The sequence below is a fragment of the Setaria italica genome, chromosome VI (assembly GCF_000263155.2).
Source record: "Setaria italica strain Yugu1 chromosome VI, Setaria_italica_v2.0, whole genome shotgun sequence".
NCBI classification, from domain to species: domain Eukaryota; kingdom Viridiplantae; phylum Streptophyta; class Magnoliopsida; order Poales; family Poaceae; genus Setaria; species Setaria italica.
The window spans coordinates 31,084,767-31,112,319 of NC_028455.1; the positions used below are offsets into that span (position 1 = coordinate 31,084,767).

Sequence of the window (27,553 nt, forward strand, 5' to 3'; positions counted from 1 at the left end):
ATTCAGATGTAGTGGAATTTTTTAAACTTCAACCAGTCATTCATTTTCAATTATATTGCTGGGGTTTAGAACATCTTTTTTTCTAAAGAGAGACCGATAGGTTAACCTACCGATCTTTGTATTGATAGAGAAGGTGCTGAGATTCATAACATGAAATCAGAGTTATTTTAAGGTCCAAAATAGTATTTATTTCCTCAATTTTTTTTATTTATTTGAAAAAAATAAGAGGAAAAGTTTTTAGATTTTTTTTGTTGATTATTAAAGAGAGATCCATCAGGATTCTAGTGTAACAACTCAGCCTAGAAAAATGGCTGCACGTTGAGTGAACAATACTTACTCTAGCTACAACCTACTTATTACACTTTAATTCTCGTTTCACGTAAAATGATTAACCCAAGATTGCAATGCCTCCTAAAGTTAGTTGTTTAAGTTAGTCTCGCTCACTCTCTACTTTCAATTTGGGACTAAAGTCCTAGTTACGCTGGGTCAATACTCAATAGGTCATCTGTGACATGACGGCGACTCCGTGTCATACTGTCGTCCTTGAAGTCGTTTTCTTTTCCCTTTGGTTAAGAGATCCGAAGTGATCACTCTATCGCTTAAACAAGCATGCTGATTTTGCCGATTTGATCCATTCTCCGGCAGATGGCCCCAAAGGGAGTGGTTATTCCCTCGCGGGTGCGCGCTACGCGCCGACGCGCTGTGCCCGTCTCCAACCCTTTATATAACAGGTCGCCAGACCAATCGTGGATCGCCCACCACTAGCAACCAAAACCCTGCGTCCTCTTAGCGTAGAGTGAGACGATGGAGGCGGCGACGGGGACGGCGCCGCTGCTGCAGCCGCGCGGCGGCGATGGGTCGACGACGACGACCAGGGGGCGCGCGAGGCGGGCGGCGGTGGAGTGGTGGGTGGAGTCGAAGAAGCTGTGGCGCATCGTGGGGCCGGCCATCTTCCAGCGGATCGCGCTGTACGGGATCAACGTCGTCTCGCAGTCCTTCATCGGCCACCTCGGCGACCTCGAGCTCGCCGCCTTCTCTATCGCCGCCACCGTCGTCGCCGGCTTCAACTTCGGATTCCTGGTACGCTACTACTACATTTTACGCTGACAGGGTGCTGAAAGAACGAACTTTGTAATGTACGCTTATTACCTGAATCGATGTGATGTGAGGGTGGCATGCATGAAAAACTACTAGGTGGTTTCTAAGGTCCTCTTTGGCACGACTTATTTCGGCTTTGGCTTCATCTATTTCACGCAAATCGAGACATTATAGCGTGAAGCCGTTTTGTAAGGTGGGACTAAAATGAACTAGAAGTCGGGTGAAGCTAATTTTTTTTTGACTTCACCGGCTTTGGCTTCACCGGTGAAGTTGTTTTGGAATGAGCCGTGCCAAAGGAGACCTAAGTTGAAGTTGCCCCTAGATGATTCTATGCTTACCCATTTGCACCAAACCTCATACTCTGACGAGTTACGATAAAAGAAATGAGAATAAAGCAAATTGATCCCAAACCAATCAATTAGGACGCTGACCCTGCTCGACCGTAGTCGTCCTTTTCCATAGGTTCATGATTACGTGGTAGTTGAGTTTTATTATTTAACTTTTGGATGCATCAATCGACCGTTGAATTTACGGACACAAATTCCGCGTGCTCAATCGTCATGATAAGGAGGATCCATGTTTAACTATTTGGCTAGCCCCATCGAAAGCTATAGGTAGATCAGGTCGTGATTACTTTGTTAACTCTGGCTGTCATACCATCATAAGGTAATCTCTCTGTCGAGTGTCGACCAGTAGTAACTTAGAAGTCTACTTTTTTTTTAAAGAAGAGGTGCATGCATTGTAAAAGATTGAATCTCAATCAGTCTGCCTCCGGTGCCGTATTTTATGTGGATGATTGCTGCCTACGATAGACAGCCAACGAGCCAAGGCATAAACAACTTTTGACACTCTTCAGTTCAGAAAAAAAAAAGAGAATCCAATCCTTGGATAGCGTACACTAGTTCTGCCAAATTAGTCAGTCGGCGCATGATGGATGTTGTCATTTTTCTAAGCGAGACTTAATGAAGTGATGTGCCATGCTCGTGCCCCCGGTCGTTGAACGCTTGCGTGTACGCGCCCGATGGCTGTCATGCAAGCCCAGCATGTGTCATGGGTGTCATGTCATGGCATACGACATCTGCAACTAATCTGCCATTTCTCGTCATGGCATACGACATGCCTAGTGCTTTTTTATAAAATATAGAAGCCATTCAGGGAGAATCGAGGCCGATGGTAGAAGAGAGCCAACAAAAGAGCACACAATTCACTTTATCTAGATCGCTTCAGCAGGGGAAAAAAAGAAACAATTCGCGTGACCTTTTATGCCCAAGCAACCATCCACTTTTCAAAAGTATAGATTCAACCTGTTTCTCCTACAAAAAAAGTGGATCAAATGATAAGAAACTTTCATATTATTTTCAAGAACATTAAATATGTCTGAAATAATTTTTCCTTTGTACCGGAACATACAAGTCCAATTTCTTTTTGACAAAAAAATGTGACAGGTAAGTAGCAATTGTCGAAAATTAAAATAAATAACCTAAAAGGTGGGATAGCGATTTTCAAACGATTTCCTGTAGTGTTATATTCTAAAACGAACTTAAGTCAAACTTTCTAGTGCTTACATGAGTACAGTAATTTATTTGAGTTTCATAGTCTCCTAAATGTTTTACTTAATAAACATTATTCTGAAAATGTGGTAATTTTTTGTATACTCTTGTGATTGACTCATAAATGAATATCTCATTATTTTCAGGAGGCTAATAAGAAACTCAAAATTACCCACTCTTGTCCAGCACAAATTAATGGATCTCACTGAAAAGAGCTTTCATTACTCAAATACTAGATCATAGTAACAATTACCGGCCCTTGTGATTGATTTGGTGCAGCTTGGCATGGCGAGCGCTCTGGAGACGTTGTGTGGGCAAGCATTTGGTGCCAAGAAGTACCATATGTTGGGCGTGTACCTCCAGCGCTCATGGATCGCGCTGCTCCTCTTCGCCGTGGCGCTGACACCAACCTACATCCTCATGGAGGACCTGCTGCTGCTGATCGGGCAGTCGCCGGAGCTGGCGCACCTCGCCGGCAAGATGAGCGTCTGGCTGATCCCGCAGCACTTCGCCATGGCGATGCAGGTCCCGCTCACCCGGTTCCTGCAGAGCCAGCTCAAAAACTGGGTCACCGCGGCCACCGCCGGCGTCACGCTCGTCATCCACGTCGTCGCAACGTACCTGCTCGTGCAGCGGTTCCAGCTCGGGATCGTTGGGGCGGTCGTGGCCGCGGATCTGTCGTGGTGGCTCGTTGCGCTGGGCCAGTTCTTGTACGTCGTTGGCGGCGGGTGCCCGCTATCTTGGAAGGGGTTCTCGATGGAGGCGTTTGCCGATTTCTGGGAGTTCATCAAGCTCTCTTTGGCCTCCGGTGTGATGCTCTGGTACATCCATTATTTGATAGGAACATTTTATTGTTATTCCAAACTCATGTCATTAACATCTTAATGAATTGCTCATCTGCAGCTTGGAGAACTGGTACTACAGAGTGTTGGTGTTGCTTACTGGATACCTGAAGAACGCTGAAATCGCTGTCGACGCACTCTCCATATGGTAACTGGTACTTTAATTTTCCATTTCGATCCAAATTACTTTCCAAGTAAATCTAAATGGAATGACTGATTATTCTTCCAAATATAGCCTGACGATTAACGGATGGGAGCTGATGATCCCCTTGGGCTTCTTGGCTGCAACAGGGTATGTGTACGAGCTCACTTGTCTCAGAGAAATCAGCCGATCAGTCAGCGCTAATATAACCAGCTTTCTGCAAAAATGTCAGCGTGCGGGTGGCAAATGAGCTAGGCGCCGGGAGCGGCAAGGGCGCGCGCTTCGCCATCGTCGTCTCCACCACGACCTCCGTGTTGATCGGCCTCTTCTTCTGGTGCGTGATCCTCTACTTCAATGACCACTTCGCGCTCCTCTTCACGTACAGCGAGGTCGTGCTCGGCGCCGTGCACAAACTCTCCGTGCTGCTTGCCTTCACCGTCCTCCTCAACAGCGTTCAACCCGTCCTCTCAGGCAAGTCACTGAACCTGAACTACCAGACAGGACATGCATGTTCAGTGTAGAGCCATGGCCAAACATGAGTAACACTAATGTGGGCTCTGCATTGTTAACTGGTGTTGCAGGCGTGGCTGTCGGTTCAGGATGGCAAGCGTTGGTCGCCTACGTGAACATCGGAAGCTACTACTTGGTCGGAGTCCCCCTCGGTGTCATACTCGGTTGGCCTTTGAATTTCGGAGTTGGGGTAATGATCCAAATTTACACGACCGACTGGAGAGACTGCACAACGAACTCGTGCAGATTAGTTTGGATCGAGCAATTTTCAAGTCAGATTGACAATCATTTATGCCTAAAATTGCAGGGAATCTGGTCCGGATTGATTGGTGGAACCGCCGTTCAGACGCTGGTACTGGCCTATCTCACTACCAGATGCGATTGGGATGAAGAGGTGAGTATCTCATCTTCTTTCTCCTTATCAAGTTGTTCTTTGGAGATTTGAATTTACTACTAAATGTTTGTGTTGTCTATTGTTCCATTGCAGGCAAAGAAAGCCAGTACACGAATGAGAGTATGGCCCAGCTCAAAATGAAGGTGCAGTTTCTTGCCTCACAGTGAACATTAATTGGAGCTCAACAAAACGATCATCAGTTAATTTGGAGGATTGAAGGAAAAATGGGTATATATACGGCTATGAGCTCCAACCTTCAACTACATTTGGAGGCAGGACTGCCAGCAGAACTTCGGAGCCAAAGAATAATGATTATATGCGATTCTTTTAGCCTTCTAAAATTGCACTAAGGTTTCAAAATCCAAGCGCCTAGGGCACCGTAAGCAAAGTTTGGACAGCAATCATTAGCCATGTCATCCCCCCATTGTCTTTTGTGTTTTGTGATATTGACTAATCCGTTAATCCATTACTTAAGACAGCACCACTAATCACAAAATTAAGATGTCATCATGGGTTATAATTACCTAATATGCTGGGGGGTTGCAAATCAACTCAGCCTATATTAAGAGGGGACAGTGGCAGTCCTTGCAAGGGTGATATCCGATATTTTGTTTTTTAGCCTTTTTTTTAAAGATACTCACAATTACGCTATGGAGGTATCCTTTCAAAATATAGACCTTGAGCTCGGCGCTATGGCTTTTGGCGCCGAGGAAACATGTCTCGGCGCCATGGCCGAGGTCTTGGCGAGGCGTCACACGTGGCGGTGACCTGGCACCGACGTGGACAAGACCTCAGCGCCATAGATCTTGGCGCGTCCTAACCAGCTGAACTGTAGTATGGTTGTTGCATGCTTCTCGGAACAATTATACTTGTTTCATCCTAAACGTCAAGAGCTATAGAGTAACACCTCGACGATGAGATCTATGGCGCCGTGCTTGGCGCCAAGCTCTATGGCGCCGAGGCCTTGTCCACGTCGGCACCAGGTCACCGCCACGTCCGATGCCTCGCCAAGACCTCGGCGCCATTAGCCATGGTGCCGAGATGTGTTTCCTCGGCGTCAAAAGTTATGACGCCGAGCTCAAGGTCTATATTTTGAAAGGATACCTCTAGAGGCAAAAAAACAAAAAATACGGTGATAACCACGCCTCAACCCCCCACCCACCCTAAAAAAAAGAACACATCTTGACTTTGAAGGCTCGCTACTCCAGCACACCTCATCTAAGTCGGCCCATCTATGATGGCCCAAAGCACACCGGTAGGGATATGCTACTATTGATCCCTACTAGCCCATAATAAGCAATAGTAGGATACGGTAACATTCATATCGACATGTTATTAGTACTGGTGTGCCTTATTGGTTTACTATTAGCAGCCTTACGCTGGCTTGCCTTATTTGATTTACAATTGACTATTTGGACAAATTTTTTTATTCAAAATTTGACAACTTGATCCACATGTCAATAACTCAGAATGATCCCACATGTCATTATGATAGGGGTGTCAAATTCTAAAAGGCGTACGAATTGAGACCCAAATCCTGCAATCTCTAAAAATAAATTATACAAACTCACAAAACAAATATAACCGGTGCATGCTTGAAATGCAATAGAGGACGAAATTGATGACATCACCCAAAAATATCTACAGAACCCTACATCTAAATTAAATTCTGATTTCATCAATACGAGATCTTCCACCAATAAGTTTCTTACAATAAAATCTTCAAAACCAGACCAACTAAGTATATTTGGATAAATATTTTTATTAAATTTTTACCAAGTTGGAAAATTTTCTCAAATATATATATATAGAACAAATTTTACAAATTCACATAATAAAATAATTATTATTGGAGGCAGAATAATTAGTTCTAACTCCTGCAAACAAATGACAATTTTCTACGATCAAAAAATTAAACATGACAAACAAAAAATGATATAATGCGAACAAAAGGATCGTGAATCACGAAAAAAAGATTAAACACGATGAACAAAATAGTGGTATACCACGAACAAAAATATTGAACATCATAGACAATCGATCGTACATGGAAAATATAGAACAGGAACATCACGAACAAATAACTCTACATCTTCGAACAACTTAGCCTACAAAATAACAAATAACATAATAACTTAATTATTTAGTCATGAAAACAAACATGAAAATAAAAAAGTCCACATCTTCGAACAACTTAGTCTACAAAAACTAAAAAATAATTTAGAATCATGTCTAAAAAATTAACATAGATTCACACGCCACCAAACTATTCATACAAATGAATACTTTAATCTAAAATATGAACAAATAATTTAACATAGCAAAAAAATTAGTTTACAAATGTGAAAAATAACTTTATGCGCAAATTAATTATTCTTACAAGTGAACAAAATACGTGTAGAACATAATAGAAACTGGATGCTATGAACAAATAAGTCTATATTGCCGAATAAAGATATACAAACCAGAATAAAAATAAAGATATACAAACCAGAATAAATTATACGAGCTATTATATGAACAAATTATATGAACCTGGAGAATAAAATAACTATACACGTCAAACAACTTACACAAATTCAAAGATGTATAAATTATACAAACTTACGGAGCAAATTTTACACAGTTAGAACAATTTATATAAACATGAAGAAAAATAGTGGTGCACGTTGAACAAATTGAACCAACTCATAGAATAAAATAATACGCAACGAAAATAATAGAGGAAAATAAATAAAGTGAATAATATAAATATCACTAATAATAATTAAAAGCAAAATAAATTTAAAAAATAAAAAATTAATATAATAATCTAAAAAGGAATGAGATAAAGAGAGGAAGAAAGAAAAAGAAATGAGAAAAAAATTGAACATGGTGTGAAAGTAGCCTGCATGCATTAGAAATTGAAAATAAAAGGAAAAGGCAAAAGATAGAAAAGATGAGAAGAAAGAAGAAGAAGAGAAACATAAGAAAATAAATAGTATTACCAAAAAATTAATAAAAGATAAGAAGAAAAGAAAAGGAGAAAGAAAGATAAGAAAATAAATAGTATTACAAAAATACAATAGAAGATAAGAAGAAAAGAAAAGGAGAAAGAGAGATAAGAAAATAAAAAGTATTCACCGTAGTTTTAAGGGTATACGTTTTTTTTCTATGAGTTTGTATAATATGTTCGATGTGTATGATTGTTTTATTCCACGGGTTTGTATAATGTGTTTAACGTGTACAGGATATGCAACCTTGATTAAAAAATACGAATAAAAAAAGTTCGTCCAAATATCTTTAAGTGGGATCGTATTGTAAAGTTAGAAATCCATTGGTGCAATTAGAATTTAATTTTGATGCTCGATGTAAGATTTATAATTTTTTTAAATCTAAATAGTTTTGCATGTGGGATGATATTATCAGTCTTAAGGGCACATCGTCATAGAGAACCTTATCCCATAGAGAACCTAAATTTATGGATTGGATAACGTCTTTGTGTCTTGCTTAAATGAGACAGATTTCGGACATAAGAGGCCGTGCTTCTCTATGCTTTTCAGGCATTTTGGATTGGTCCATGATTGATTTTCTAGTTCGATTTAGGAAAAGTAAAGGTACCAACAAAGCACCCAAGCCGTATTCTTAAGGTTGTGGTTTTCCCCCTTTATTCCCTTTCTTATTAATTTATATTAAGAATTTACTGATTGTTGTGAGTTAGAGTTATGATTATGTGACCATCTAGTTTTAGTTAGAAGGATTATTGTCTCGAGTCAAAATGGAACCAACAATTAAACTAGGTTTGTAGCAAGCACTGAGCAGTAGCATGCATCTAAGAACATTAAAAAGGATCAAAACATCGCCTAAATTTGGTTAGTTTCTAACTCAAACATTCCTCCCAAGTCAAGTCTCTGAAGCCTAGTTCTTCTAAAAGCGCAGAATCAACCAGGAATCCATGATGTTGAACGAGAAGCTGTGTAAGGTCGTGATAATTAGCTCTGGACTGAAAGATACACACCGTCAGGGTCACGTACCAGTACCAAGACGAAGCCCCATATTCACAGGTCCAGACATGACCCATTGACCCCGGATTGCGCCCGCGCACTTGATCGGGCGTGCAAACCGACCGTTGAGAAGACGACCGAGACTCCGTCAGGTAGAGGCGGGATGCCATGCCCTCGCCGGCAGCCAAGCGAGCGGTTGGAACCTGCGCGACGGCTGGAGGTTTATGGGGCCTCCTATGCATCTATCGGATGGTGGGTAAAGTTATCTTTGAAGCCCAACAGAGCCCACTCCATCTTCTTCCTCCTCCCGTCAGCTTCATCTACCTCCCGCTGCGCGCCGCTCCCCCGCCTCGCCGGCCACCAGCTTCTCCCTCCTCTCCGGCGCTGCTCCCCCGCCCCGCTCGCCTGCTCAGTCTCCGGCGGCGGCCGCCGCCGGATTCGCCTCCGCCATCCCCGCCGCCACTAACCGAGCCAGACGCGGCGCCATCTCCGCTGCCCCCGCCGTCCTCCACGCCGCCGCGCCGCGCCGCCCCCGCGCCCACCTCCCCTCCGGCGTTGCTCACCCATCCCGCCGAACCGCCACCGCCGTCGGGCTTGCCGCCGCCGATGACCTTCTCCTCTATGTCCGGTGGACATTGGATCTCCGGCCGCAGAAACCCGAAATCCTAATTGCCGCCGCCTCGACCACCACCCACGGCTGGCGGCAACCTCGCCGCCGAGCCGTCCCGCCCACCTCCCACCCCCGCCAGCAGCTTCCTTATACAAATCTTAAAGCGGAAGATGAAAGGCTTATCCACCTTCCGGAAGATGGATAGGATTTCCGGAGGTTTATCGCCTTGTGGTAAAGTGTTGTTGTGGGCTGGACTTCCCAAAAAGATAACATATGAGGTGGCAACTGAAGCAGGCCGAAATTGTCTATTATGGACAATTAGAGGGGAAGGCCCGTTTGTTGATCTCTCAAGTAGGACGGCCCATCATATAAGATACGACCCAGTTTCATCCTGAGAGATCAACAATCTCATAACGCTGATGCCGATGCTCGAACTCTATTTCGCTATGAGTGGTCCTCCTCACTAATCAAGCTGCTGCTACTATCATCTCGTACGCCAACCTTTATGATCTTCAGTCCTCTGTCCAATTGTCGATACAACTGCATTAGCTGCTCAGGCTAATTTAAAATTTCCTGAAATTTGTGGAACATGGAACATGGCATAAAAATCTGCAGAAGCAGTCTCAGGCTTTAGCTGAGCTGTTCAATCTCAGTTCTCAGGCCCTGCGACGTCAGATCACGCGCTGCACCCGGGCGATGTCCAGCGCCGCTTTCCCGTCGAGCTTGTTGCTCTGCTGATGCTCCATGTAGTCTCTGTACCTGACGCCTCGGAACTCGAGGCCCTGGCCGTCGGGTGCCAGCTCCGGGACAGGCTCGACCACGGTGTCCAGGCACGGCGAGATCATGCTCACCATGGACATCCTCGCGCGCTCGCCGCCGACCACCGCGCGGTGGAGCACGCCCTTGTATCTCCCGTTGCTCACGATCTGCACGCACAGTCGAACACGTAGACGGCATGACATATGCTGGCGTGCTTACAACCGTGACAAGAGATCGTGAAGCCAAAACTGAGGTTGTTACCTCCAGCTGGTCGCCGGCGATGACGAAGAACGCGCCGGGGAGGGGCTTGGCGAGGAGCCACTGCCCGTCGTGCTCGACCTGGAGCCCGTCGACGCCGTTCTGGAAGAGCAGGGTGAGCAGGCCGTGGTCGGAGTGCGCGGGCAGCCCCATGCCCACACTGTCCGGGCCGGTGTACGGCGGGTAGCGGTTCACGACGAGGATCTGGAAGCAGGAGTCGAGATCCATGGCCTCCGAAATGCGGCCGCCGCCGAGGCCCAAGCTCTCGGAGATCGCCTTCACGAGTGACAGCAGCAGGTCTCTCGTCCTCGCCGAGTACTCGGCAGCAACGTCCCTGACAAAGCGCAGCAGGACACGATCGTTGCAGCGATGGATATGGTGCCAAAGATGACAGACACAGCGCAGCAAACTGATTGGCAATTGCACCAGTAGTCCAGTACCTTAGTTTTGCTGGTTTTGCAGGGCAGTGGAGCTCAGGGTGCGCGAACAATTTCAGGTAGTCCCTCCAGTACCTGACGCCGTCGACAACGGAGAAGAAGCCCGTCCCAATTCGTATAGGATCCATCGGCCCGGCCTCCAAATGCTCCACCTTCTCCTCTTCCGGTAAACTGAACAGCTCCTTGCATGTCTCCATCATTGCATCTTTGAGCTCCTCAGGAACCCCATGGTTGATCACCTTCATGTCGTGCCAGATCGATATCGATACACGCCATTAACGATCTTGCACGTACGTAAGCAAGAAGAACAGCGTGCATCGGCAGTGTTCTCCAAACGTACCATGAAGAAGCCCCAGTCCTTGCACGCCCGGCCGAGGTCCCGGATCGCCTGCGCCCGTTGATCGGCCGCGCCGTTGATGAGGACGTCGAAATCGACGACGGGGATGCCGTCGTCCGCACCGCGTGTTCCAATGTCCGACGAGGGCATGGCAGGGTGGTCGTGCCCGCTGTGCTCGCCGTTTGTGCACGGATCCGTGGAGTGATGCAGAGAAGTTCCCGCCATGGCTGTGGAGTGCAGAGAGGCCGGAGATGATTCTGGAGCAGCGCAGAGCTATCGAGCCAGGCGAGACCACGCGCGACGCGCAGCTAGTGTAGGTGTTTGCCGTGGCGCCCCGGCGTTCATTGAAGGACACAATGACAATCGTAAGCGGTGCGGCGTTGGACGTGACATGGCAGAAGCCACATGGTTCAGCAGCTGTTGTGTACGTTTGTGAAGATATTTTTCGCGATGCTGTACACTTGTACTCAGTTGTCATACAAGAAGGATTCGTTGTTTTGTGCCTTCAGCTAAAAGCATAAAACATTACCGCGCGTAGTGCATGTGCAAGTCATTTTGTTTTCTTTAAACTAGCAAAAGGTGGTCCGCGCAAGCAGCGTGGGTACCTAAGTAACTTTTATGCCAAAAATTTAAATTTGTTTCTTCAAAATAAATGTACGCGAACAATTTCATTTAGCCATGTCATGTGTGCCTTTTTTTCATCATCATATTTTGTGGCGGCTTTTAAAACATGAATTCAGAGGGAAAAGGAATGTCTTGCATGGAAAAATATTATTTGGTATTTACCAAAATGAATATAAAACATTATACATATTTAACAGGAATATAATTCTTTATTATGTCTGTTTTGTCCTAATAGAAAAAATATTATTTTTGGCTGGTGCCACCATTTTAGCGAAGCTTTCCGGGAGGTTAAATGGTTCACCAGGCAATATGCGACTTGGTTGAGATTTGAGAATTCAATCTAGCTATATAAAATGTTCGTGTTTCTAACACCATTATTATTGATAGGTGAGATGGGCAAAACTGAAAGCGAAATTGTATGACTATTTGGAAAAGGATAGATGAGCTAGCTGTGTCAACATTAATTTCTCCCCCGCATTAATCCAGACGTTAACTTGTTCACAAGGGGAAAAACGACATACATTTAAGTACTTCATACTTCGATCTGATCATTATAAGAACTACGTGCTTTGAAATTAAAAGAACAACATCTACTAGTTTCATACCGCGTGTCTCGAGCTGGTAGCGCCTTTGATCCAAAAATAAATGTTGCCTTATATTAACGAGGCGACCTGTTTACTTGCAAGTAGCCAAGTGGGAGTGGTTGCTGTTTCAATGTTTGCATGGACCGGCTACAATGAGATGGCCACAGTAGTGATCATTCAGAGAAAAATTTCTATGGTTATAGTAATTTCTTATAGGCGGTGTAGAGGACAACTGTTGTAGTTACAACTTACAACACTGCTATATGTACAATTATTTGGGTATAACTTCGAGTAATGCAGATGATGATCGAAATCAATTGAATGGAAATAGGGCTGTAAATGAGCCGAGCTCGAGCGAGCTTGCTGCGTCAAGTGTGAGCTTATTAGAAGATCGAGCAAAACTCGATATGTACCTTAAGACCTAGGCCTACAGCCAGGCTTAAGCGTGGCTCCTTTGTAATTCGAGCCGATCTTGAACTAGAGTATAAGACGAGTTGTTTTAGGTCTTGTGCTTTGTTAAGCATGATCTATAGAGTAACGGGATCTTGTTGGTTTGCTCTAGGAGGTTTGGGCAATGCAGTTGGATAAAAAAATTTAGAGTAAAATGCAACGGAGGTCCAACAACTTGTAAGGAGATATCACTTAGGTAACGAACTTCGAAAGTGCATTTTTAGTGCATTTTTAGGTCCATAAACTTGTTAAATCATTCACCATAGGTCCATACCCCTCCATATAGGCATCTAGTGCCGACATGGCATGCTAACCGGGCATCTTCTCTCCCATCCTTCTCCATCTTCCGCTATCTCTCTCTCAGGCATTTCATCGAGCAAGTCATGAGCGCCGCCTTAACCCATCGTTCGTCATCCTGCCACCTCTAGTGAGCGTGTCGTGCTGCCATCGGTGAGCATGCTCACCGGTTGTTCTTCCCCCATCAAGCTGCCTCTACTGCCGGCCCACATCCTTTCTTCCCTCCCTTCTCAAAGGAGCAGAGCAAGAAGCATGGAAGATGGCTGCCGCCGCCATTCACATCCCTGGCGGCCATGTCATGAGTACGGTGGGCCAACGCCATGGTGGGGTCATCATCGAGGAGGATGGCGCCGACATTATAATCCTTCCGTGGCAGCGGTGGCTCGATGGGGAAGAAGGTGGTGAGCATGCTTGGTGGCGGTAACGGCGGAGCTCAGCAATGGTGGCATGCCAACCGAGGTGGATTAAGGCATGCTCATGACATGCTTGATGAAATGCCTGAGACGGAAAACGAGGGAGAGAGAGGAACGAGAGAAGAGATGCTCAATCGGTGAACCACTTAATAAGTTTATAAATCCAAAAATACACTTTTGAAGTTCGTGGCTGAAGTAGCACCTCCTTTCAAGTTGATGAACCTTTGCATTTTACTCAAAAATTTATAACACATTTACATACACCACACGGAATGGTGCCTAGCAGTAATGCACGAGCTTACTTGAGTTATTTGAGCTCGAGCTTGTTAGGCTTACAAGCTTCGGCTCATGCTTGAGGTTGGCTCATTTACCATTCGAGTGTATCTCGAAACGAGTCCAAGATCAGAAACACGAGTAGTTCACGAGCTTTGAGCTTTTTTGATAACCCTGAATGGAGATTTTATAAATGGGTGGTTTAAGAAGCATATGGGTAAATTGAATAAATTCTTCAGGAAAGTATTATGAACTTTCTAACTTGTCAGATGGATGGAACGGCACAATTTACATGAGTATAGCTGGGTTGCTTGGTGCTCACATCTGTCGATGGTTGTTTAAAAAAATTTAAATGCTGGTTTTTTATGCAATTCACCCCTTCTTTTATGCTAATTGGCTGAAACTTTGCGTCTCCCACTCATCTAAATCATAGCACTAGAATTACAAAAGCACTACGTGATATGTAATTTTAATTTAGTAAGAGTTTGTTGCAGTTCTATTACTATGCATACAAGTAAAGAAAAAGCAATAAACGAGAGTTGTTGATCCATGAAAAGGTACAAGAATAGTACGTATTAGTCACTTCAAAATTAGACACTCTTATATGTCTTGGCTCTCCAAGAGCAGGAAAAAACATGATTTGCTATATTGGAGGAAAAAGCACTTGGAAATTGATACTATCCTAAAATTAATTTGCTAATACTTGAGCATTTGTGCATGTGGATAGCAATAACGGATAATTGTGAATATGAGATCAAGAGGGTGTGCACACAAATGTTAACATCCGTACTGTATTAAGAGAGAGAGAGAGAGAGATGCAGAATTAAGCTTGACATGGCTAGTTTTTCCTTTTATTTTTCTTCCTCCTCACGACTCTTAAAAAAAAATCGACCGGAGTGAAAGATGTCCTTCTAATTTTATCGCAAAAGATGATGCCAAGATCCGAACCCGGACCACCAATAAAGATTTCGTTGACCTCCGGAGTTCTACACTCTATCGGTTAAGCTATGAGAATCTTTGGTTCCTCACAACTCTTATACTTTCGGTGCCTGAAATGGACCAAGATTTTAGTTGACCGCTAAATCCCAATGAGAGGCAAAAGGTTAGCAACGTGGAAGTGCAAAAATAGATTGGCTATAGTGAGGGAGGCGCCGCGTGATGTGGCTGGGCTTGACAGAAAACGAGGGGGCGGGAATGTTGTGCTGCATGAGCACTTGTACATCAAGTGGGCAAGAAAACAGAGTAAGAGGGAAACATGTGCCGTCCGATTAGGATCTAATGGATACGGGAAGGCTTCTTGATCGACTATCTCATCACAAGAATTTGATACCTCCCTGACTGTAACGAACCAAACGAATGGATAATCTGTTTTTACCCGACAGTTAAAAGTTATATACACACTCTCTCCAAGTCTCCAACTTCGCCGCCGTAAAGCAGAAGGCGACGAGAAGGACACCTTCCTAACTTTTTACTGGGATACTGTACTGCGTACTCTGAGCTCTTGGGCCTAACGCTAGAGCAGCCACGTCAAACGTGGGCGCCAAGTGGGCACGCCCCACCGTCGCACTGCTCTTCAGCCTTGCCGTCGCCAGCGACCTTCGCGCCCTTGGCCGGAGCATCGGCCTCGCCGCGCCGCGCGGAGCCCCACGCCGGCAGCCTCGCGGAGAAGGTGCGCGCCAGCATCGACATGTTGGGCCACCGGCCGGAGCTGCCGAGCCGGACGCTCCTCCCGGCGCGGGCGCCTCCGAATCCGCGGCGCGCGCTCCCGTCGCCGCCCGCCTGGACGCTCGCGGACCGCCGAAGGCTGCTCGCCGCGACCACCTCCCGGAGAACGTGCTCCGGCAGCCGCAGCGTGTACCGCTCCGAGGCCTCGGCGGGCGCGGCCCCGGCGAGCGAGTGCCCCGTGGTGTGCGAGCGCGGGAACTGCGCGGGCTGCCGGCCCGACTTGCTCCGCAGCGCGCGCTTGACGCTGCCGATCCGCATCAGCTCGGCGGCCTCCTCCCTCCTGTTCCTCTCCTCCTCCGTCTCCTCTGCGTCAACGACGACGACGACCGCCGCTGCCGCCTGCTCCGGCGCCGTGGCTGTTTCCGGCGCCTGCTGCCGCGGGGCGTCTTGCTCCGCGGCGGACACGGCACTCGCCGGAGCCAGCGGTGGCGCCGGTGCCGCCTCGTAGTAGTCGGGGGCGAGGACGGCGCGGCAGACGGGGCAGGTGACGTGCGACGCGAGCCAGGCGTCGATGCAGTCGGCATGGAACGCGTGGGAGCACCGGGGCAGGAGCCGGAGCGTCTCGTCGTCGTCGAACTCGCTGAGGCACACGGCGCACTCGAGCGCGCCCTTCCCGACCTTGTGCGCCTTGACGTCGGCGTAGGCCATGGTCGGGAACGACTCCAGCACGGCGCGGTCCAGCCCGCGCGCCGCCCTCCTGGACGACCGCGACGCGTACGCGATCCCTAGCGGCCGGCGCCCGCCCGCCGGGTACCCGTCGTCGTCGGGCCCGCCCAGCGGGGGCCCCGCGCAGCGGCGGAGGTAGATGGAGAAGAAGCCGAGCAGGAAGAACGCCGTGACGAGCACCACCATGACGATCGCCATCGACGGGTTGAAGTTCTTGGGGTCGAAGTAGCTCGGCCCCGGCCCCGGCCCCGTCCGCGGGCCCTGCTGCGCCGTCACGGCGTCCACGGCCGCGCCGGCCAGCGCGACCGCGACGAGGACCAGCCGGAGGCGTCGGCCATTGCTCGGGCCCATGGAGGGACACGACGCTTGCCGGCCAGCTACCTAGCTAGGACGATCTGAGTGGAGGGTGGTGGTCCGGTACTCGGGGGGTGGCCTTGCCTCTCGTCCCTCGTCTCCTTTTCCGGTGGGAGTATTAATGGAGAACGGAGCGGAGTGGCGAGCGTCCAGACGTGGGTCGAGAGGGAAAGAGATATAAAGGGCCGTGCCTTCAGCGTCCGGAGCAGCACGAATCGTTGCATCCACGCGAGAACACAACGTTTGGGCACCTGCAACATGTGGGATTCTTCCCGTAGCGCGCCGGCTCGCGGTGGAGACAGGCGCTCGATCGGCTTCGTGCCTGGCGTGCACAAACATAAACAATGCTGGTGGCTTCCTGCTCCGGTTCCGGGATGCACTTTGATCTGATCAACGAGGCGTCGAGGCATCGGGTGGCTGGCCGGCCGCCGACACGTGGATCCCCGGTGCTGCAGCCTGCAGGGCGTGCGACGAATTGTGCGCCGTGCTCGGCACCTTCTGCTTTCGTTATGTTTCCCGTGATTGCTTCCGATCGATCACCATCGCAGTTGGTGAGCGTACGAGCTACTGAAACCAGCTCACCTGTTAGCGGCAGGCGGTCGTTTTTAACTTAGATTTGGGTGCTTTTCATCTGAACCTACCACAAATTCATCTCAGGTTTGAATATTGTGCTCTTCCAAAATCTGTGTTACTTTTCTAATCGCGGTAGGTCGAGCGTGGCAGAATTGAACGGTCAATAAGCCAGTGGTTGCTGGTGACTTGCGACTTGCGAGAGATGGCAGTCGTCGGCAACGACCAGACCAAACGACCTTTGCGTGGGCAGGAAACGCCAGCGTTGTTTATTGGCATCTCCCGGGCCTCCAGTCCACGTCCATGCGCGCTCCCGGTCAAACCCGACAGCTCGGACGGATCGGACGGCCGGCCAGCCTCTACGGTTTTTCTCCGCCGGGACCGGGCGAGGCCAGTCAGATCAGTTCAGATGGCAATTGCGCCGCCGGTCGCCGCCGGATTGGGATCATGAGGCCCGTTGCCGTCGGTACTTCCGGCGACATGAATGGATCATGAACGGGTGCGTGAAAACCGAAAAGGGCTAAAAACTTCCAAGTCCACGGGAGCAGGAAAACCTGCCGTTGCACGTACGTGGCGGCCACCGTGATTGCAATGGTGCGTACGGGCATGGATCCGTTGACGATGGGGCGCCGGTTCCGGTGGATCCCCGTCACGTAAAGAGAAGTGAACACCTACCACTTGCTGCGCCCATCAATTCAATTTTCCGGCAACGGGGCACTGACCTGTTGGCACTCAGCAGGGTAAAACTCCCTTCTAGAAGTGTGGCAACGATGCAAGGTAAAGGTGGCGCCAACGGATAAGCAACGGCACAGTGCCGTACCCGCACGTAACAGCCAACGGACGCCAAGGCCACTGACTTTGGGGCTCATGCCGTTCTGCAGAAGGCGGATGGGATAATTCAGACTTCGGGTTCATTTTCCCCTTACAGACACGGTGGAATCTCGTTCTCACTTTCTTTGTCCACGCTTTACATCATTGGCGAGTGGTTTTCCTTTACATTCAGATAAGCAGGAAGAGTCCAGGGTCAGTGGAACTTCTTTTCTTTCTTTCTTCTTTCAGCAAAGGCGGCATTTCCTCGATTTCCTGATGTTCAAGTGCTTCGCAAAAAAGAAAAGAAAAAAAAAGAATACCGATAACTTAGGAAACGAATGGACTACACAGATTTAGCATCTCTTTGCATAGACTTTTTTGAACGAATAAATTACTCAAAATTAGCGAGGCGCTATCGGACTATCTTTTCCTTTTGTGTAGGCACGTTTCTCCTATCATGTCAATACAGGCAAAAGGTAAATGAGACATCCTGCCACAAGCAACATGTAGTTTGGGCTTATGAGTGGTGAACCATCTGCAAGGGAAACAAAAGGATCATGTCAAAGCAGGAAAGCATGAACATACTGAATCAAAATTTAAAAGGAGGCATTTGCTGCTGCATCAAGCAACATGAACATCAATAACAGTAATTATAGAGCATCCTTTTTTCCCTGAAATGATGACAATGATAGCACTGGATTCTGTTACCCTAATGAAACTATAAGCACTACTGCATGAGCTATTTGTCATGGGATTCTGTTGCCCTAATGATAGCAGATCATGGAGTTAACTGAGAATAATATATCATATGATTAATTTCGGAATAACATGGTACACAATGACTTTTAAAGAATAAACAGTTCTCTAACTCCAGATTATGTAAATGGAAATACAAAGGATGTTTAGAAATATTTGATGCTGAAAGCAGGAGAGAAGTGGCAATATGAGCATCTTACCAATAAGATACCTATTCCTTATGTTCCATTCATAGTCCCAGTGCACACTGTTGCACTTCACTGTCCAATAAGACCAACCAAAGGATGCTTCACCATAGACCTCTAATTGCGCATTTCCAAACAACTGATATTGGAGTTGTGAAGCATTCGTCACATTCCATTCATTTACCCACTCTCCTGAATAATGTAACGCAGGGGGTAAATAAATTAGCATAAGTGTACCTGTGAGATGCAAAGGAAGAGCAAATAGCATCTGATATAATAAATTATCTTTGGTACTGCAAAAAAGTTAAACGGTACCAAAAAAATAAATGAACTATCGATATGTTTGAATGAAGTTTAACGTTTTGACATAGGATGTTCTGCATAAACAGAAGAGTTCAAATTGAGTTTGCAGAACCTACCAATAAAAACAAGAGGTCCATTTGCACGATTCAAGGACTGTACTTGCGGCAGTCTGTTCTTATAAATGAACTGTATGTTCTCTGTTGCATTCAGTTTCTCAAAATAAGGATCAAAGAGGTTGTAGTAATGTAAATCTACAACCGTGTTAGTTGCACCCAGGTAAGCCTGGTAAAGCTCCATTGGATCTGCATTCCCAATCCTCTGGCAGAATATAACATAAGCAGTGTCTGAATAACTTCGTACAATCTGGTAGCCTGTTTTGTAATATGACACTAGAGTGTCTAGTGGGACTCCAGCTGCAGAAGGTTCATTCAAAAGCTCGATACCTAGGAGACAGGGATTGTCTGCATATCTGCAGGTAAAAACACAACATGCCTATGTTAGGACTAAGGAAATGCCTTTGTGAGACTACGGACATTCTGGTACAAAGATTCTTGTGACTCCTGTTATTTTTAATAGATTTTCCATTGAACCAAGACATGCCCTCTACTTCCCTTACTGTTATGTCTTTCCTGACTATAGTACACAAATTTAACACTATTTTCACAGTTCAAGGCTTTAAGCATGAAAAGGAAAATCATATTGATGACAAGTTCACATATCTCCTAAAGTGTTCTTGTGACCAAAAAACTATCAATGTTGCGCATGTCTGCAAAATGTCCACTGCCTTGTATTTATCATATTGCATGAAAAAATTAACAGACTGAAAAAATGAGGGAAAATGATTCTTACCTTTGAGCAAGAAAATTAATGACATCTAATGTTTTCTGTATGTTAGCTTCCGAAGGCCAATCTAATGAACCATCTCTGCTAGCACTGTGCTCCATTCCATTTTGAGATCCAGGAGCCGCGTGGAGATCGATGATGCACTTCAAGCCATAAATCCTGATCTCAAAATCAGAACCCAATACCATGCAGTCTCAAAATTTCAAAAGGAAAATTTTTGTCAAAGGAACAATGAAGAACAGTTTAGAGGCTAGACCTACTGTGCCCAATAGAATGCTCTATCGAGGGCATTCAGGGAGCCACCAATAAATGGAGCAGGTGGATCAGGATCATATGCAATCCACCATCCAACTGGAATCCTGACTGCATTTATACCATTTTGTGCGATGAATAAGAAATCGCTTCCACTCACAAACTTCTTCCGGTGTTCCTGCAAATTGTATGAATGAGCAACAAAATATAAGGAAAGAAAAAATGTGCACTGCAAGCTTGGAGCAAAAGACATGGATTTGGACGTGGAACTTACTGTCAAGACTGACTTTGCCTGCTCAGGCCCATATCCATTCGCAAGCTGGTAGTCTCCATGCAAGTTATTGGCAACAATCGTCATATCAAATGTTGCCATGTCATCATCCCATCCTGGTTGGGAAGGGTAATTTGAAGTAAGCTGATTATTGTCTGTGACCTGAATAATGTAGTATTTTGTCAACTTTCTAGACTCTGTTTCTGAAGGTTAAGCTATTTAGTTCTGGTTTCATTAGAAGAATATAATGACAGGGCATAACTGGTTCCATTTGTGAACATGGCAAGAGCAATACCTGCAAATAACTCCCATTTAAAAGCTTGATATGAAGCAGTGTATTGTTCCTCTCAATGTAAAATGTTTCCGAGTCCCCTGGTGAATCTGCTGTCGCTGAGATGGCGTCGCCATCACTTGCTGTCAAGAACTGACCGTTGAAGCAGCGGAACTGAAATTCATTCATTGAAATTCTCCACAGCTGACAAAGTGACGAGTTACAAGGCACCAAGAAAAATGCAGTTCAGTTTCCTCGCGCAGTTGTAGCAATAAGAGAACACAGGACAGGCACACAACACACCTTGAAGGTCTCCCACGAAGAAGCGGCATCCCGATCCACTGTCACGTTGCCGCCACCACCATCACCCGTGCTCACGTATTTCTGACGCCCCACTGACTTGAGCTGCACCTGCGTGCCATCCTGGAGCAAACCCTCTCATGAGAAGAAGAAGAAAGCAAGATTTCAAGAAAACACACGGCATTGCTCACACATGAGCTGCAATAGCCAGCAGAAGGAAGACCTACAAGCATGTCCCTGTTCGGAATGCCGTCAAACAAGGAGGGCTTGATCCACCCCTCCACTACCAGCCAGCCCCCCAAGTTCACCGCCCTGACCTTGGAGAAATTATTGTCTGCGATGACAAAGAAACAAGAATACAGCACCAAGGCAGACGAAATGAGTAACCAACGCACAGCGAAAGCAGGTTAAGAGTAGACTGACAGTGCCACGAGGCAAAATGATCACCTGTTGACGAATGGGCCATCCGGAACGCTGACAGAAGGATCCCAAAGACGAAGAGACCAGCACGAGGAAGCCTCATCGTCATGACGGCAATTCATCGAACAGCCGGTGCGCACAAGACCCCGGCCGACGGCGCAGGGATGGCAGGCACTTGTATACTGGATGGAAAGGGACAGGAGGATTCCAAGCCCATCGGGGCCAGAAACCGAGAGTGACGTGGCGCGTCCGGTGAGGCCGGAAGTCTCGCCTTTCTGTGATGCTCCGCTAGTCAGCTGGATACCTTCCTTATCGCAAAGTTCATCCCAAACACGGATGGCGACGCAAACGAGCACCACACCGGAAACAGCAGCGGCTGCTGCCCGCTTTGCCGTCGGCCGCTTTTTTTCGCTCGCTGGTGGCACCGCCGCGGCGGTGGCAGGCCGACATCCGCCGCTCCGGAGATGCAGTTCAGTTCAGTTTTCCAGTGTCCGGGACTGGGACCACTTTAACTATGTGCCATCCTCCCTCCATTTGTCATCCTTACAAATACAGTTATATATTTGCCATGTCTATGCAAACGAAGCAACACATTTACCATTTTCGCTGACGTGGCGCGCTAACTCATCCGTGCCAGCGTGGATCGGAACAGAAAAAGATCGAAACGCCCCTACCTTTCTCCTGTTTCCCTCTCCTGTTCCGCGCGCTCCATGGCTAGCCATAGCCGAGCTCCTGCTCGCCCGATCCCGCATCCTCCGCACCGCCGCCGGCCGCACGCCTTCGCAGCTAGCCACGCGCCACCATCGCCGAGCGCCGCCCCTCCCGCGCCTCCAGTGCTCCGCGCCACCGCACCGCTCGCCACCCCGCGAGCCGAGCCACACCCTGCCACCACCGCCCTCGCCCAAATCCCCCGCCGGCCCCACCCCCATCCGCCCGCACTTCCTCCCGCCGGCCCCCACGGGGGATTTGGGCGCCAGCCACGGGGATGAGCGGTGGCGACTGGCCCCGGCTAGCGCTGGCCGACCCCCGACGAGCGCTGATGGGGGTAGCAGCTCGTGGTCGCAAGAGTGTCCGAAAGTTGAAGACCCAAGATGTGGGTCCCACATGTCAGTGGTGGAGAGAGAGGAAAGGGATAGCTAATAGGGATAAGGTAGGGGTGTTTTGGTCTTTTCCTGTTCCGATCCATGCTAGCACAGGTGAATTGGCACGTCATGTCAACGAAAATAACAAATATATTATTTTGGATGTGAATATATAATCACATTCGATAAGGGTACCGTAAGGATAGCGAATAGTTAAATATCCCTCAGTCGGCACCCGGCGTTGCGGCAGAAAGGCTAAGCGCTCACGAGCAGAGGGAGAGAGAGAGGCGACGCTGCTGCGTGGGCTTACGGCGCCGCGCACTGGGGATGTATGGGCTCGAAGTCTCAGGCCCACGGGACCCTTAGCCCCGGCCGCCGAGCGCTCTATGGGCTCAAAGTGTCAGGCCCACACACGGCCGGGCCGTGCTAAAAGCTGGACGGGACCTTGATCACTTGACAGGCTGGGCTCCTGAATCTTTCTTTGTCGGAATCTCCTTTTTTTGAAAAAAAAAACAAACTTTTGTCGGATTCTGAGGTAGGCTGTCGCCGATCATGGAGCTGTATCTGTAGGCTGTAGCTAGGTTAGCCTGAGCGAGAGCGACGCTGTGCGAGCGGCGCGCCATGTCGTGTGCCAGCTTGTACATGTGGCCGCAGGCCGCGACCGCGCGTGGCTAGCGTGCAAACTGTCGGGTTCAGATTCCGCTCCGCGTGGACTGTTGCACACGGCCACAAGTAGATCGAAATCGAATACTAACCTGTCGTTGCCAAAAAAAGGTCTGCCACTCTATGATCGTCGTGATGGATGTTATGATCGTCGTGATGGATGTACACCGCGTGCTTTGCCGTGCTGGCGAGCCAGAGCCAGCTTTACCTCTTATTACTAATGCAGTTTGTTACTAGTGCTAAGTATTACATAGAATAGCAGGTAGCTAGGGCTAGGAATACAGTTTTTACCTTAATGATGATATAACGAAATTAATCCTGATCCAGATCGAGAGGCGACAAAAATAGCGCCTTGACAGATGCCTTAATGTCTTCGTCTTTGTTTTCTTTCCTTTTGTTTTCTCTTGGAGCCTATTCCGTTGCCTTGACAGATCGATGCTTTCACAATCTCGTAGAGTTGCTGCATTTTGTGAAATGGGTACATTTGAAGGCAGTGCCATACCTAGAACGTCAAGTATTTTTTGACTGAACCAAAATGCTCACCTGGACTGAGGAGATGAAGTAAAGTGCATCAGCGGTCCTTAAACCCGTTTAGAGGTGTCATCTAATCTAGGTCCCCAAACTACAAATTTGCAATTTCATACCACTAAACTTGCTAATTGTGTCACTTGATGTCCAAATTTTGCTAACTTGGAATGATATCTGCCACCTGGGATGCTATCGACCCACATAACAATAACCTAACTCTCTCTTACATTGTCTCTCATTTTTCTCCATTCGCGTCATCTCCGATGAATCAAACACTGCCCTTAGCACCACCTTAGCAATGTTTGGGACACACGTAGCAAGTATGGCAGCTTAAAACTGCAAATTGGTAGTTTATTAGGGACCCATATACATATCACATCCTTAATAAATATAGGGACTGTTGGTGCATTTTACTCAAGGAGAGATATATTCAAATCCAAATCCTTTAACTAAAGCAAAGAAGCCCCCCTGAAGAAATCCTCGCCCAGATTTGAACCTAGGCCAAACACTTGGGACACCGGATCCCAGCATCCCGGTACCACAACAAGGCTTCTCTGCACATCACATCCAGGTGCCCGGACATCCTTAACTATCATGGGGGTTCAAAGACGTACTGCAACTTAATTTGCACAGTTGACAGTACAATATGTTCAGAAAAATCGAACAAGCAAGCAGTGCGCTACCATTCATTTCCAAGTTTATGCAACTCTGTTGTGCCTCTGCATCTCGACTGTACATACATCCGAACCGGTGTTAGAGGCTGGATTACCTCATTACCATACACGAAATGCAGGCACGCATTCCGCGCGAACTGGCACCGACTCATGACTCATGAGAGCCAAAACAAATAAAAATAGAATAAAACCCACAGCTGAATAATGTGCATGGATGCACGCACACAAAAGCCCAAAGCGTAGCAGAAAGGTCTAGCCAGCCAGGTACTACTGCTAGCTCGCACAGCCTGAGCCCTGGCCCCCTGAGGGCTGAGGCCTGAGGCCTGAGGCCGGTGAAGGTCAAGCGAAGACAAGCCCCGGGCCTAGCGGGAATATTTGCGCCGCGCGCCCGGCCGGCTCGCTGTTGATCTGACGCATGCATGTGCATTCCGGCCAGCAGGTTGGTGGCGCTAGCTAGCTTGCAAGCGGACGCAATTTTTTTGCACCCTGTTCCGCGCCGGTGCGCTACAGCTACAGGGCTACAGCCCCTCCGCCCAACCCCGGGCGAAACAGTAGTAGGCCGCTGATCGAGAGAGAGATCGTTCAAAGGTTCAGACCGGGCGGCCTGCGTGTCGTTCTGTCGCATGCACGCAGTGATTACTTCAGGTCTGGTTATATGGTAACTTGAGACTTGTAATAACCTGCAGCATACCCTGGCGGATCTCACGGCTTGCAGTGAGGCAGGCCAGTAGTGACCGATCGAGAGGGGGTGGCCCGTGGCCGGCCGGAGCCGGAGCCGGACGGAAATGCACTGAACGAACGTCTGAACCACCAGCGTACCCGATTTTTTCCAGACGGAAAGAGCCTTTTTCCTCCTCGCAGCGCAGAGAAGGCGCTGCGTACTGCATGGACACACGTACAGGCTACACGCGAGTAGACCGTGCATGCATGGGGACGAGCTATGCTACGGCGTCAAGCATGTAACCGGCCGATCTCTCCCCGTGCCCCTAGGGTCCGGGCCGGGGCTTTGAAAATGACAAATCGCCGGCACCCGGCAGCCAGGTCAGGGCTCAGGACTCAGGACCTCTGCCCCACATCTCGTAGCCTTTTGTCAATCATCTTTTGTTTTGTATCGTACTCGGCTACCCGCGGCGTGGATCGCATCGATCTGTCCTTGTTGTGTTGCTACAGCGCTGTAAATGCACGAACACATGCAATGCTAGCTGCTTCTTGCATGGCCGTGGATCGAACACAGCACAAGGCCGTCGTCTCGTTCATGACTTTTCACCGGGACATCACATGCTGAAGTGGACGTTGAATAGGGCGAGGAGTGGGGAGAGGGATCAGATAAAGCCAGGTGCTTTTTACTAAGTGAGAGGTTCGGTGTGCATGCATGCGAAAGGGGGTGCCTCGCCTCCCCTACCTTTCCTCTCTCCGTGTGTAGTGTAGGGATCCAGCCTCGCTCATGTGATTTTGGGACAATGAATCCAATTACATACGAGGGGTTTTGGTTTATTTGATCTGAAGTTGCTGCCTAACAATTTGGAATCAACAGTGTCACATGTTGAGGAAAGCAGATTTGTATGACAGAGCCCCCACAAAGTTCACAAGGTTCCAATGAAAATATGCAGCAAACAGAACTTGGAAACATGAGTTGGTTACACTAGTCATGTGTCCAAGCCGTAACTCATCCAATGCCGTGGACACAACTATCCGGATAGGTTTTAACTCTGTAGAGGTGTACTCTACTCGCCACAGATACGACTGACCTCCTTCCATTCCTAATTGGCATGCATGTCAGCATATATGGAGCTTCCTTTTCGTTACCTTTCTCGAAGAAGGAAAAGGTAACACATGAAAAAGGTGAAAATGGTACTTGTGTTGAACATAAGAAACTTTACACTGTTCACCACAAGCTTGATGGGTCATCGATCCATCACCTTTATTGCATTGTGACATGATCTGTTTCTAAGACACGGTACGTGTGACATGATTGACACGTAATTCTCTTGTAACCTTTTGCAATAATTTGGTTGAGGGGTGGACCATTTATAAGGCGGTTTTCCCCTTTGGTAATATCCGCCTACGAAGGTAACTCCATGTTTTTCATATGCTCACAAATCCTCCATCCTAAAAGGCGGCAAAGCTAGCCAAAAATGGCGATGGCAACGGGATCTTCGTTCTCACTGATTTTGCATAAATCCATCCAAGGTTAGCTAACCCCGATAACAAAGGCTAGCTCTGCCCCTGTTGAGAGGTAGCACCGGCTGAAAAGTACTGCTCCATCCAGGCATCCGTTCTGAATATAGTTCATTGCTTTAAGTTGTCCTAACTAAAATATTTATAACTTTGATCAAGTTTATAGAAAATATATTAACATCCATAGTACCGAATAAATGCATTATCAAGAAACTTTTCACTGTGTATTAACTGAAACTAATTAATTAGATGATGTAAATGTTGTTGTCTTTTGATATAAACTTGATCAAAGTTAGAAATATGTGACTCAGGATAAAATTAAAATAAACTATAATTTGGAACGAGGGAGTACTTGGAAGATTTGTTTGGAGGAGGAAAGAATAGTGTAATTGCCATATTTAACTCCATGCCTCAATCTACCCAACAAGATGCTCAGTATCTGTTGATACAAACTTTTTAGGACATATTAGCATCTTTCGGTCATTCTTTTTTGCTTCCTCGTAGAAGTATAACAGAAGGTCTAGAAAACGAAAACAAAAGACAGAAAAGCCAAATCCCAAATTACAGTAGCTACGTATAGTACGTCGCATTCGAGAAGAGCATCGTGAAATTTAGGGAACAAGAAGTTGTTAGCTAGCCATGTTCATTCAGAGACGCGCGCATGGGTCTCCACAGCTAGACGTACGCCTGTGATGACACGTGGGTCTGCGGAGCTACAGTACATTATACGCGAGAGCAAAGGCACAGTGACGCTATCCGTCACGCGCCGGCCTCCGTGCACGCGTGCTCGATATGGCAGCAGAGACGATGGACGATGTACCAAGCAGTAGCAGTCGCGTACCATGCATGCTATGTGTACAAGAACGTAATGCATGCAAGAGCTCAGCTCCGGGCCGTGTAGTACGTGGAGATGTCTGTTGACGACGTGCGATGCGCGGCTAGCAGCATGCATGCACGACGACGTACCCACACTGCCAGTCTGCCACACATGCCTCCCCGTGACCTCCGGCCGGCCACAATGATTCCCCTCATCATGCTCGTGGGCGCGCGCCTAGAGGGATGGACGGATCCGATACGCCCGGTGCATGCCGGCCGGCTTCGGGCTTCCTGCTACTAGCTGCTGCTGCGACCCAGCCGGCAT

General features: G+C 47.6%; 4 protein-coding genes across 5 annotated transcripts; 1 reads left to right on the top strand and 3 right to left on the bottom strand.

The window, feature by feature from the left end:
* Positions 1–683: 683 nt before the first annotated feature.
* On the top strand, positions 684–5,059 carry LOC101784768 (protein DETOXIFICATION 27). Its single transcript, XM_022827452.1, has 8 exons — positions 684–1,080; positions 2,928–3,469; positions 3,552–3,638; positions 3,726–3,782; positions 3,865–4,103; positions 4,214–4,332; positions 4,450–4,536; positions 4,630–5,059. Exons 1-8 carry the CDS (start codon positions 805–807, stop codon positions 4,675–4,677), a joined length of 1,455 nt encoding a protein of 484 aa, XP_022683187.1. The 5' UTR covers positions 684–804; the 3' UTR covers positions 4,678–5,059.
* Positions 5,060–9,414: 4,355 nt separating this feature from the next.
* On the bottom strand, positions 9,415–11,264 carry LOC101782883 (protein DMR6-LIKE OXYGENASE 2). Its single transcript, XM_004974735.3, has 4 exons — positions 10,924–11,264; positions 10,587–10,822; positions 10,150–10,480; positions 9,415–10,055 (listed from the first exon to the last, which is right to left on the bottom strand). Exons 1-4 carry the CDS (start codon positions 11,143–11,145, stop codon positions 9,801–9,803), a joined length of 1,044 nt encoding a protein of 347 aa, XP_004974792.3. The 5' UTR covers positions 11,146–11,264; the 3' UTR covers positions 9,415–9,800.
* Positions 11,265–14,804: 3,540 nt separating this feature from the next.
* On the bottom strand, positions 14,805–16,952 carry LOC101785163 (E3 ubiquitin-protein ligase ATL6). Its single transcript, XM_004973655.3, has one exon. The coding sequence runs from the start codon at positions 16,301–16,303 to the stop codon at positions 15,089–15,091; it is 1,215 nt and encodes a 404-aa protein (XP_004973712.1). The 5' UTR covers positions 16,304–16,952; the 3' UTR covers positions 14,805–15,088.
* A 797-nt stretch (positions 16,953–17,749) lies between these two features.
* On the bottom strand, positions 17,750–21,745 carry LOC101785570 (glucan 1,3-beta-glucosidase A). Of its 2 annotated transcripts, none has more exons than XM_022827869.1 (10): positions 21,315–21,745; positions 21,095–21,201; positions 20,871–20,990; positions 20,592–20,771; positions 20,300–20,458; positions 20,034–20,203; positions 19,780–19,932; positions 19,047–19,399; positions 18,643–18,864; positions 17,750–18,221 (listed from the first exon to the last, which is right to left on the bottom strand). In XM_022827869.1, exons 1-10 carry the CDS (start codon positions 21,394–21,396, stop codon positions 18,142–18,144), a joined length of 1,626 nt encoding a protein of 541 aa, XP_022683604.1. In that variant the 5' UTR covers positions 21,397–21,745; the 3' UTR covers positions 17,750–18,141. The 2 variants fall into 2 exon arrangements, with proteins under 2 accessions (XP_022683604.1, XP_012702618.1); XM_012847164.3 differs by having other exon boundaries at positions 18,643–18,819; positions 21,315–21,741.
* Between the last annotated feature and the right edge of the window lie 5,808 nt (positions 21,746–27,553).

Coding starts and splice junctions, on each gene's coding strand:
- LOC101784768 (XM_022827452.1), top strand. CDS start 805: ATGGAGGCGGCGACGGGGACGGCGCCGCTGCTGCAGCCGCGCGGCGGC. Junction 1,081..2,927: donor GCTTCAACTTCGGATTCCTG/GTACGCTACTAC, acceptor GATTTGGTGCAG/CTTGGCATGGCGAGCGCTCT. Junction 4,537..4,629: donor GATGCGATTGGGATGAAGAG/GTGAGTATCTCA, acceptor GTTCCATTGCAG/GCAAAGAAAGCCAGTACACG.
- LOC101782883 (XM_004974735.3), bottom strand. CDS start 11,145: ATGGCGGGAACTTCTCTGCATCACTCCACGGATCCGTGCACAAACGGC. Junction 10,823..10,923: donor AGGACTGGGGCTTCTTCATG/GTACGTTTGGAG, acceptor CACGACATGAAG/GTGATCAACCATGGGGTTCC. Junction 10,056..10,149: donor TCGCCGGCGACCAGCTGGAG/GTAACAACCTCA, acceptor CTGTGCGTGCAG/ATCGTGAGCAACGGGAGATA.
- LOC101785163 (XM_004973655.3), bottom strand. CDS start 16,303: ATGGGCCCGAGCAATGGCCGACGCCTCCGGCTGGTCCTCGTCGCGGTC.
- LOC101785570 (XM_022827869.1), bottom strand. CDS start 21,396: ATGACGATGAGGCTTCCTCGTGCTGGTCTCTTCGTCTTTGGGATCCTT. Junction 20,772..20,870: donor CTTCGTGGGAGACCTTCAAG/GTGTGTTGTGTG, acceptor TCACTTTGTCAG/CTGTGGAGAATTTCAATGAA. Junction 20,459..20,591: donor TAAATGGGAGTTATTTGCAG/GTATTGCTCTTG, acceptor TACATTATTCAG/GTCACAGACAATAATCAGCT.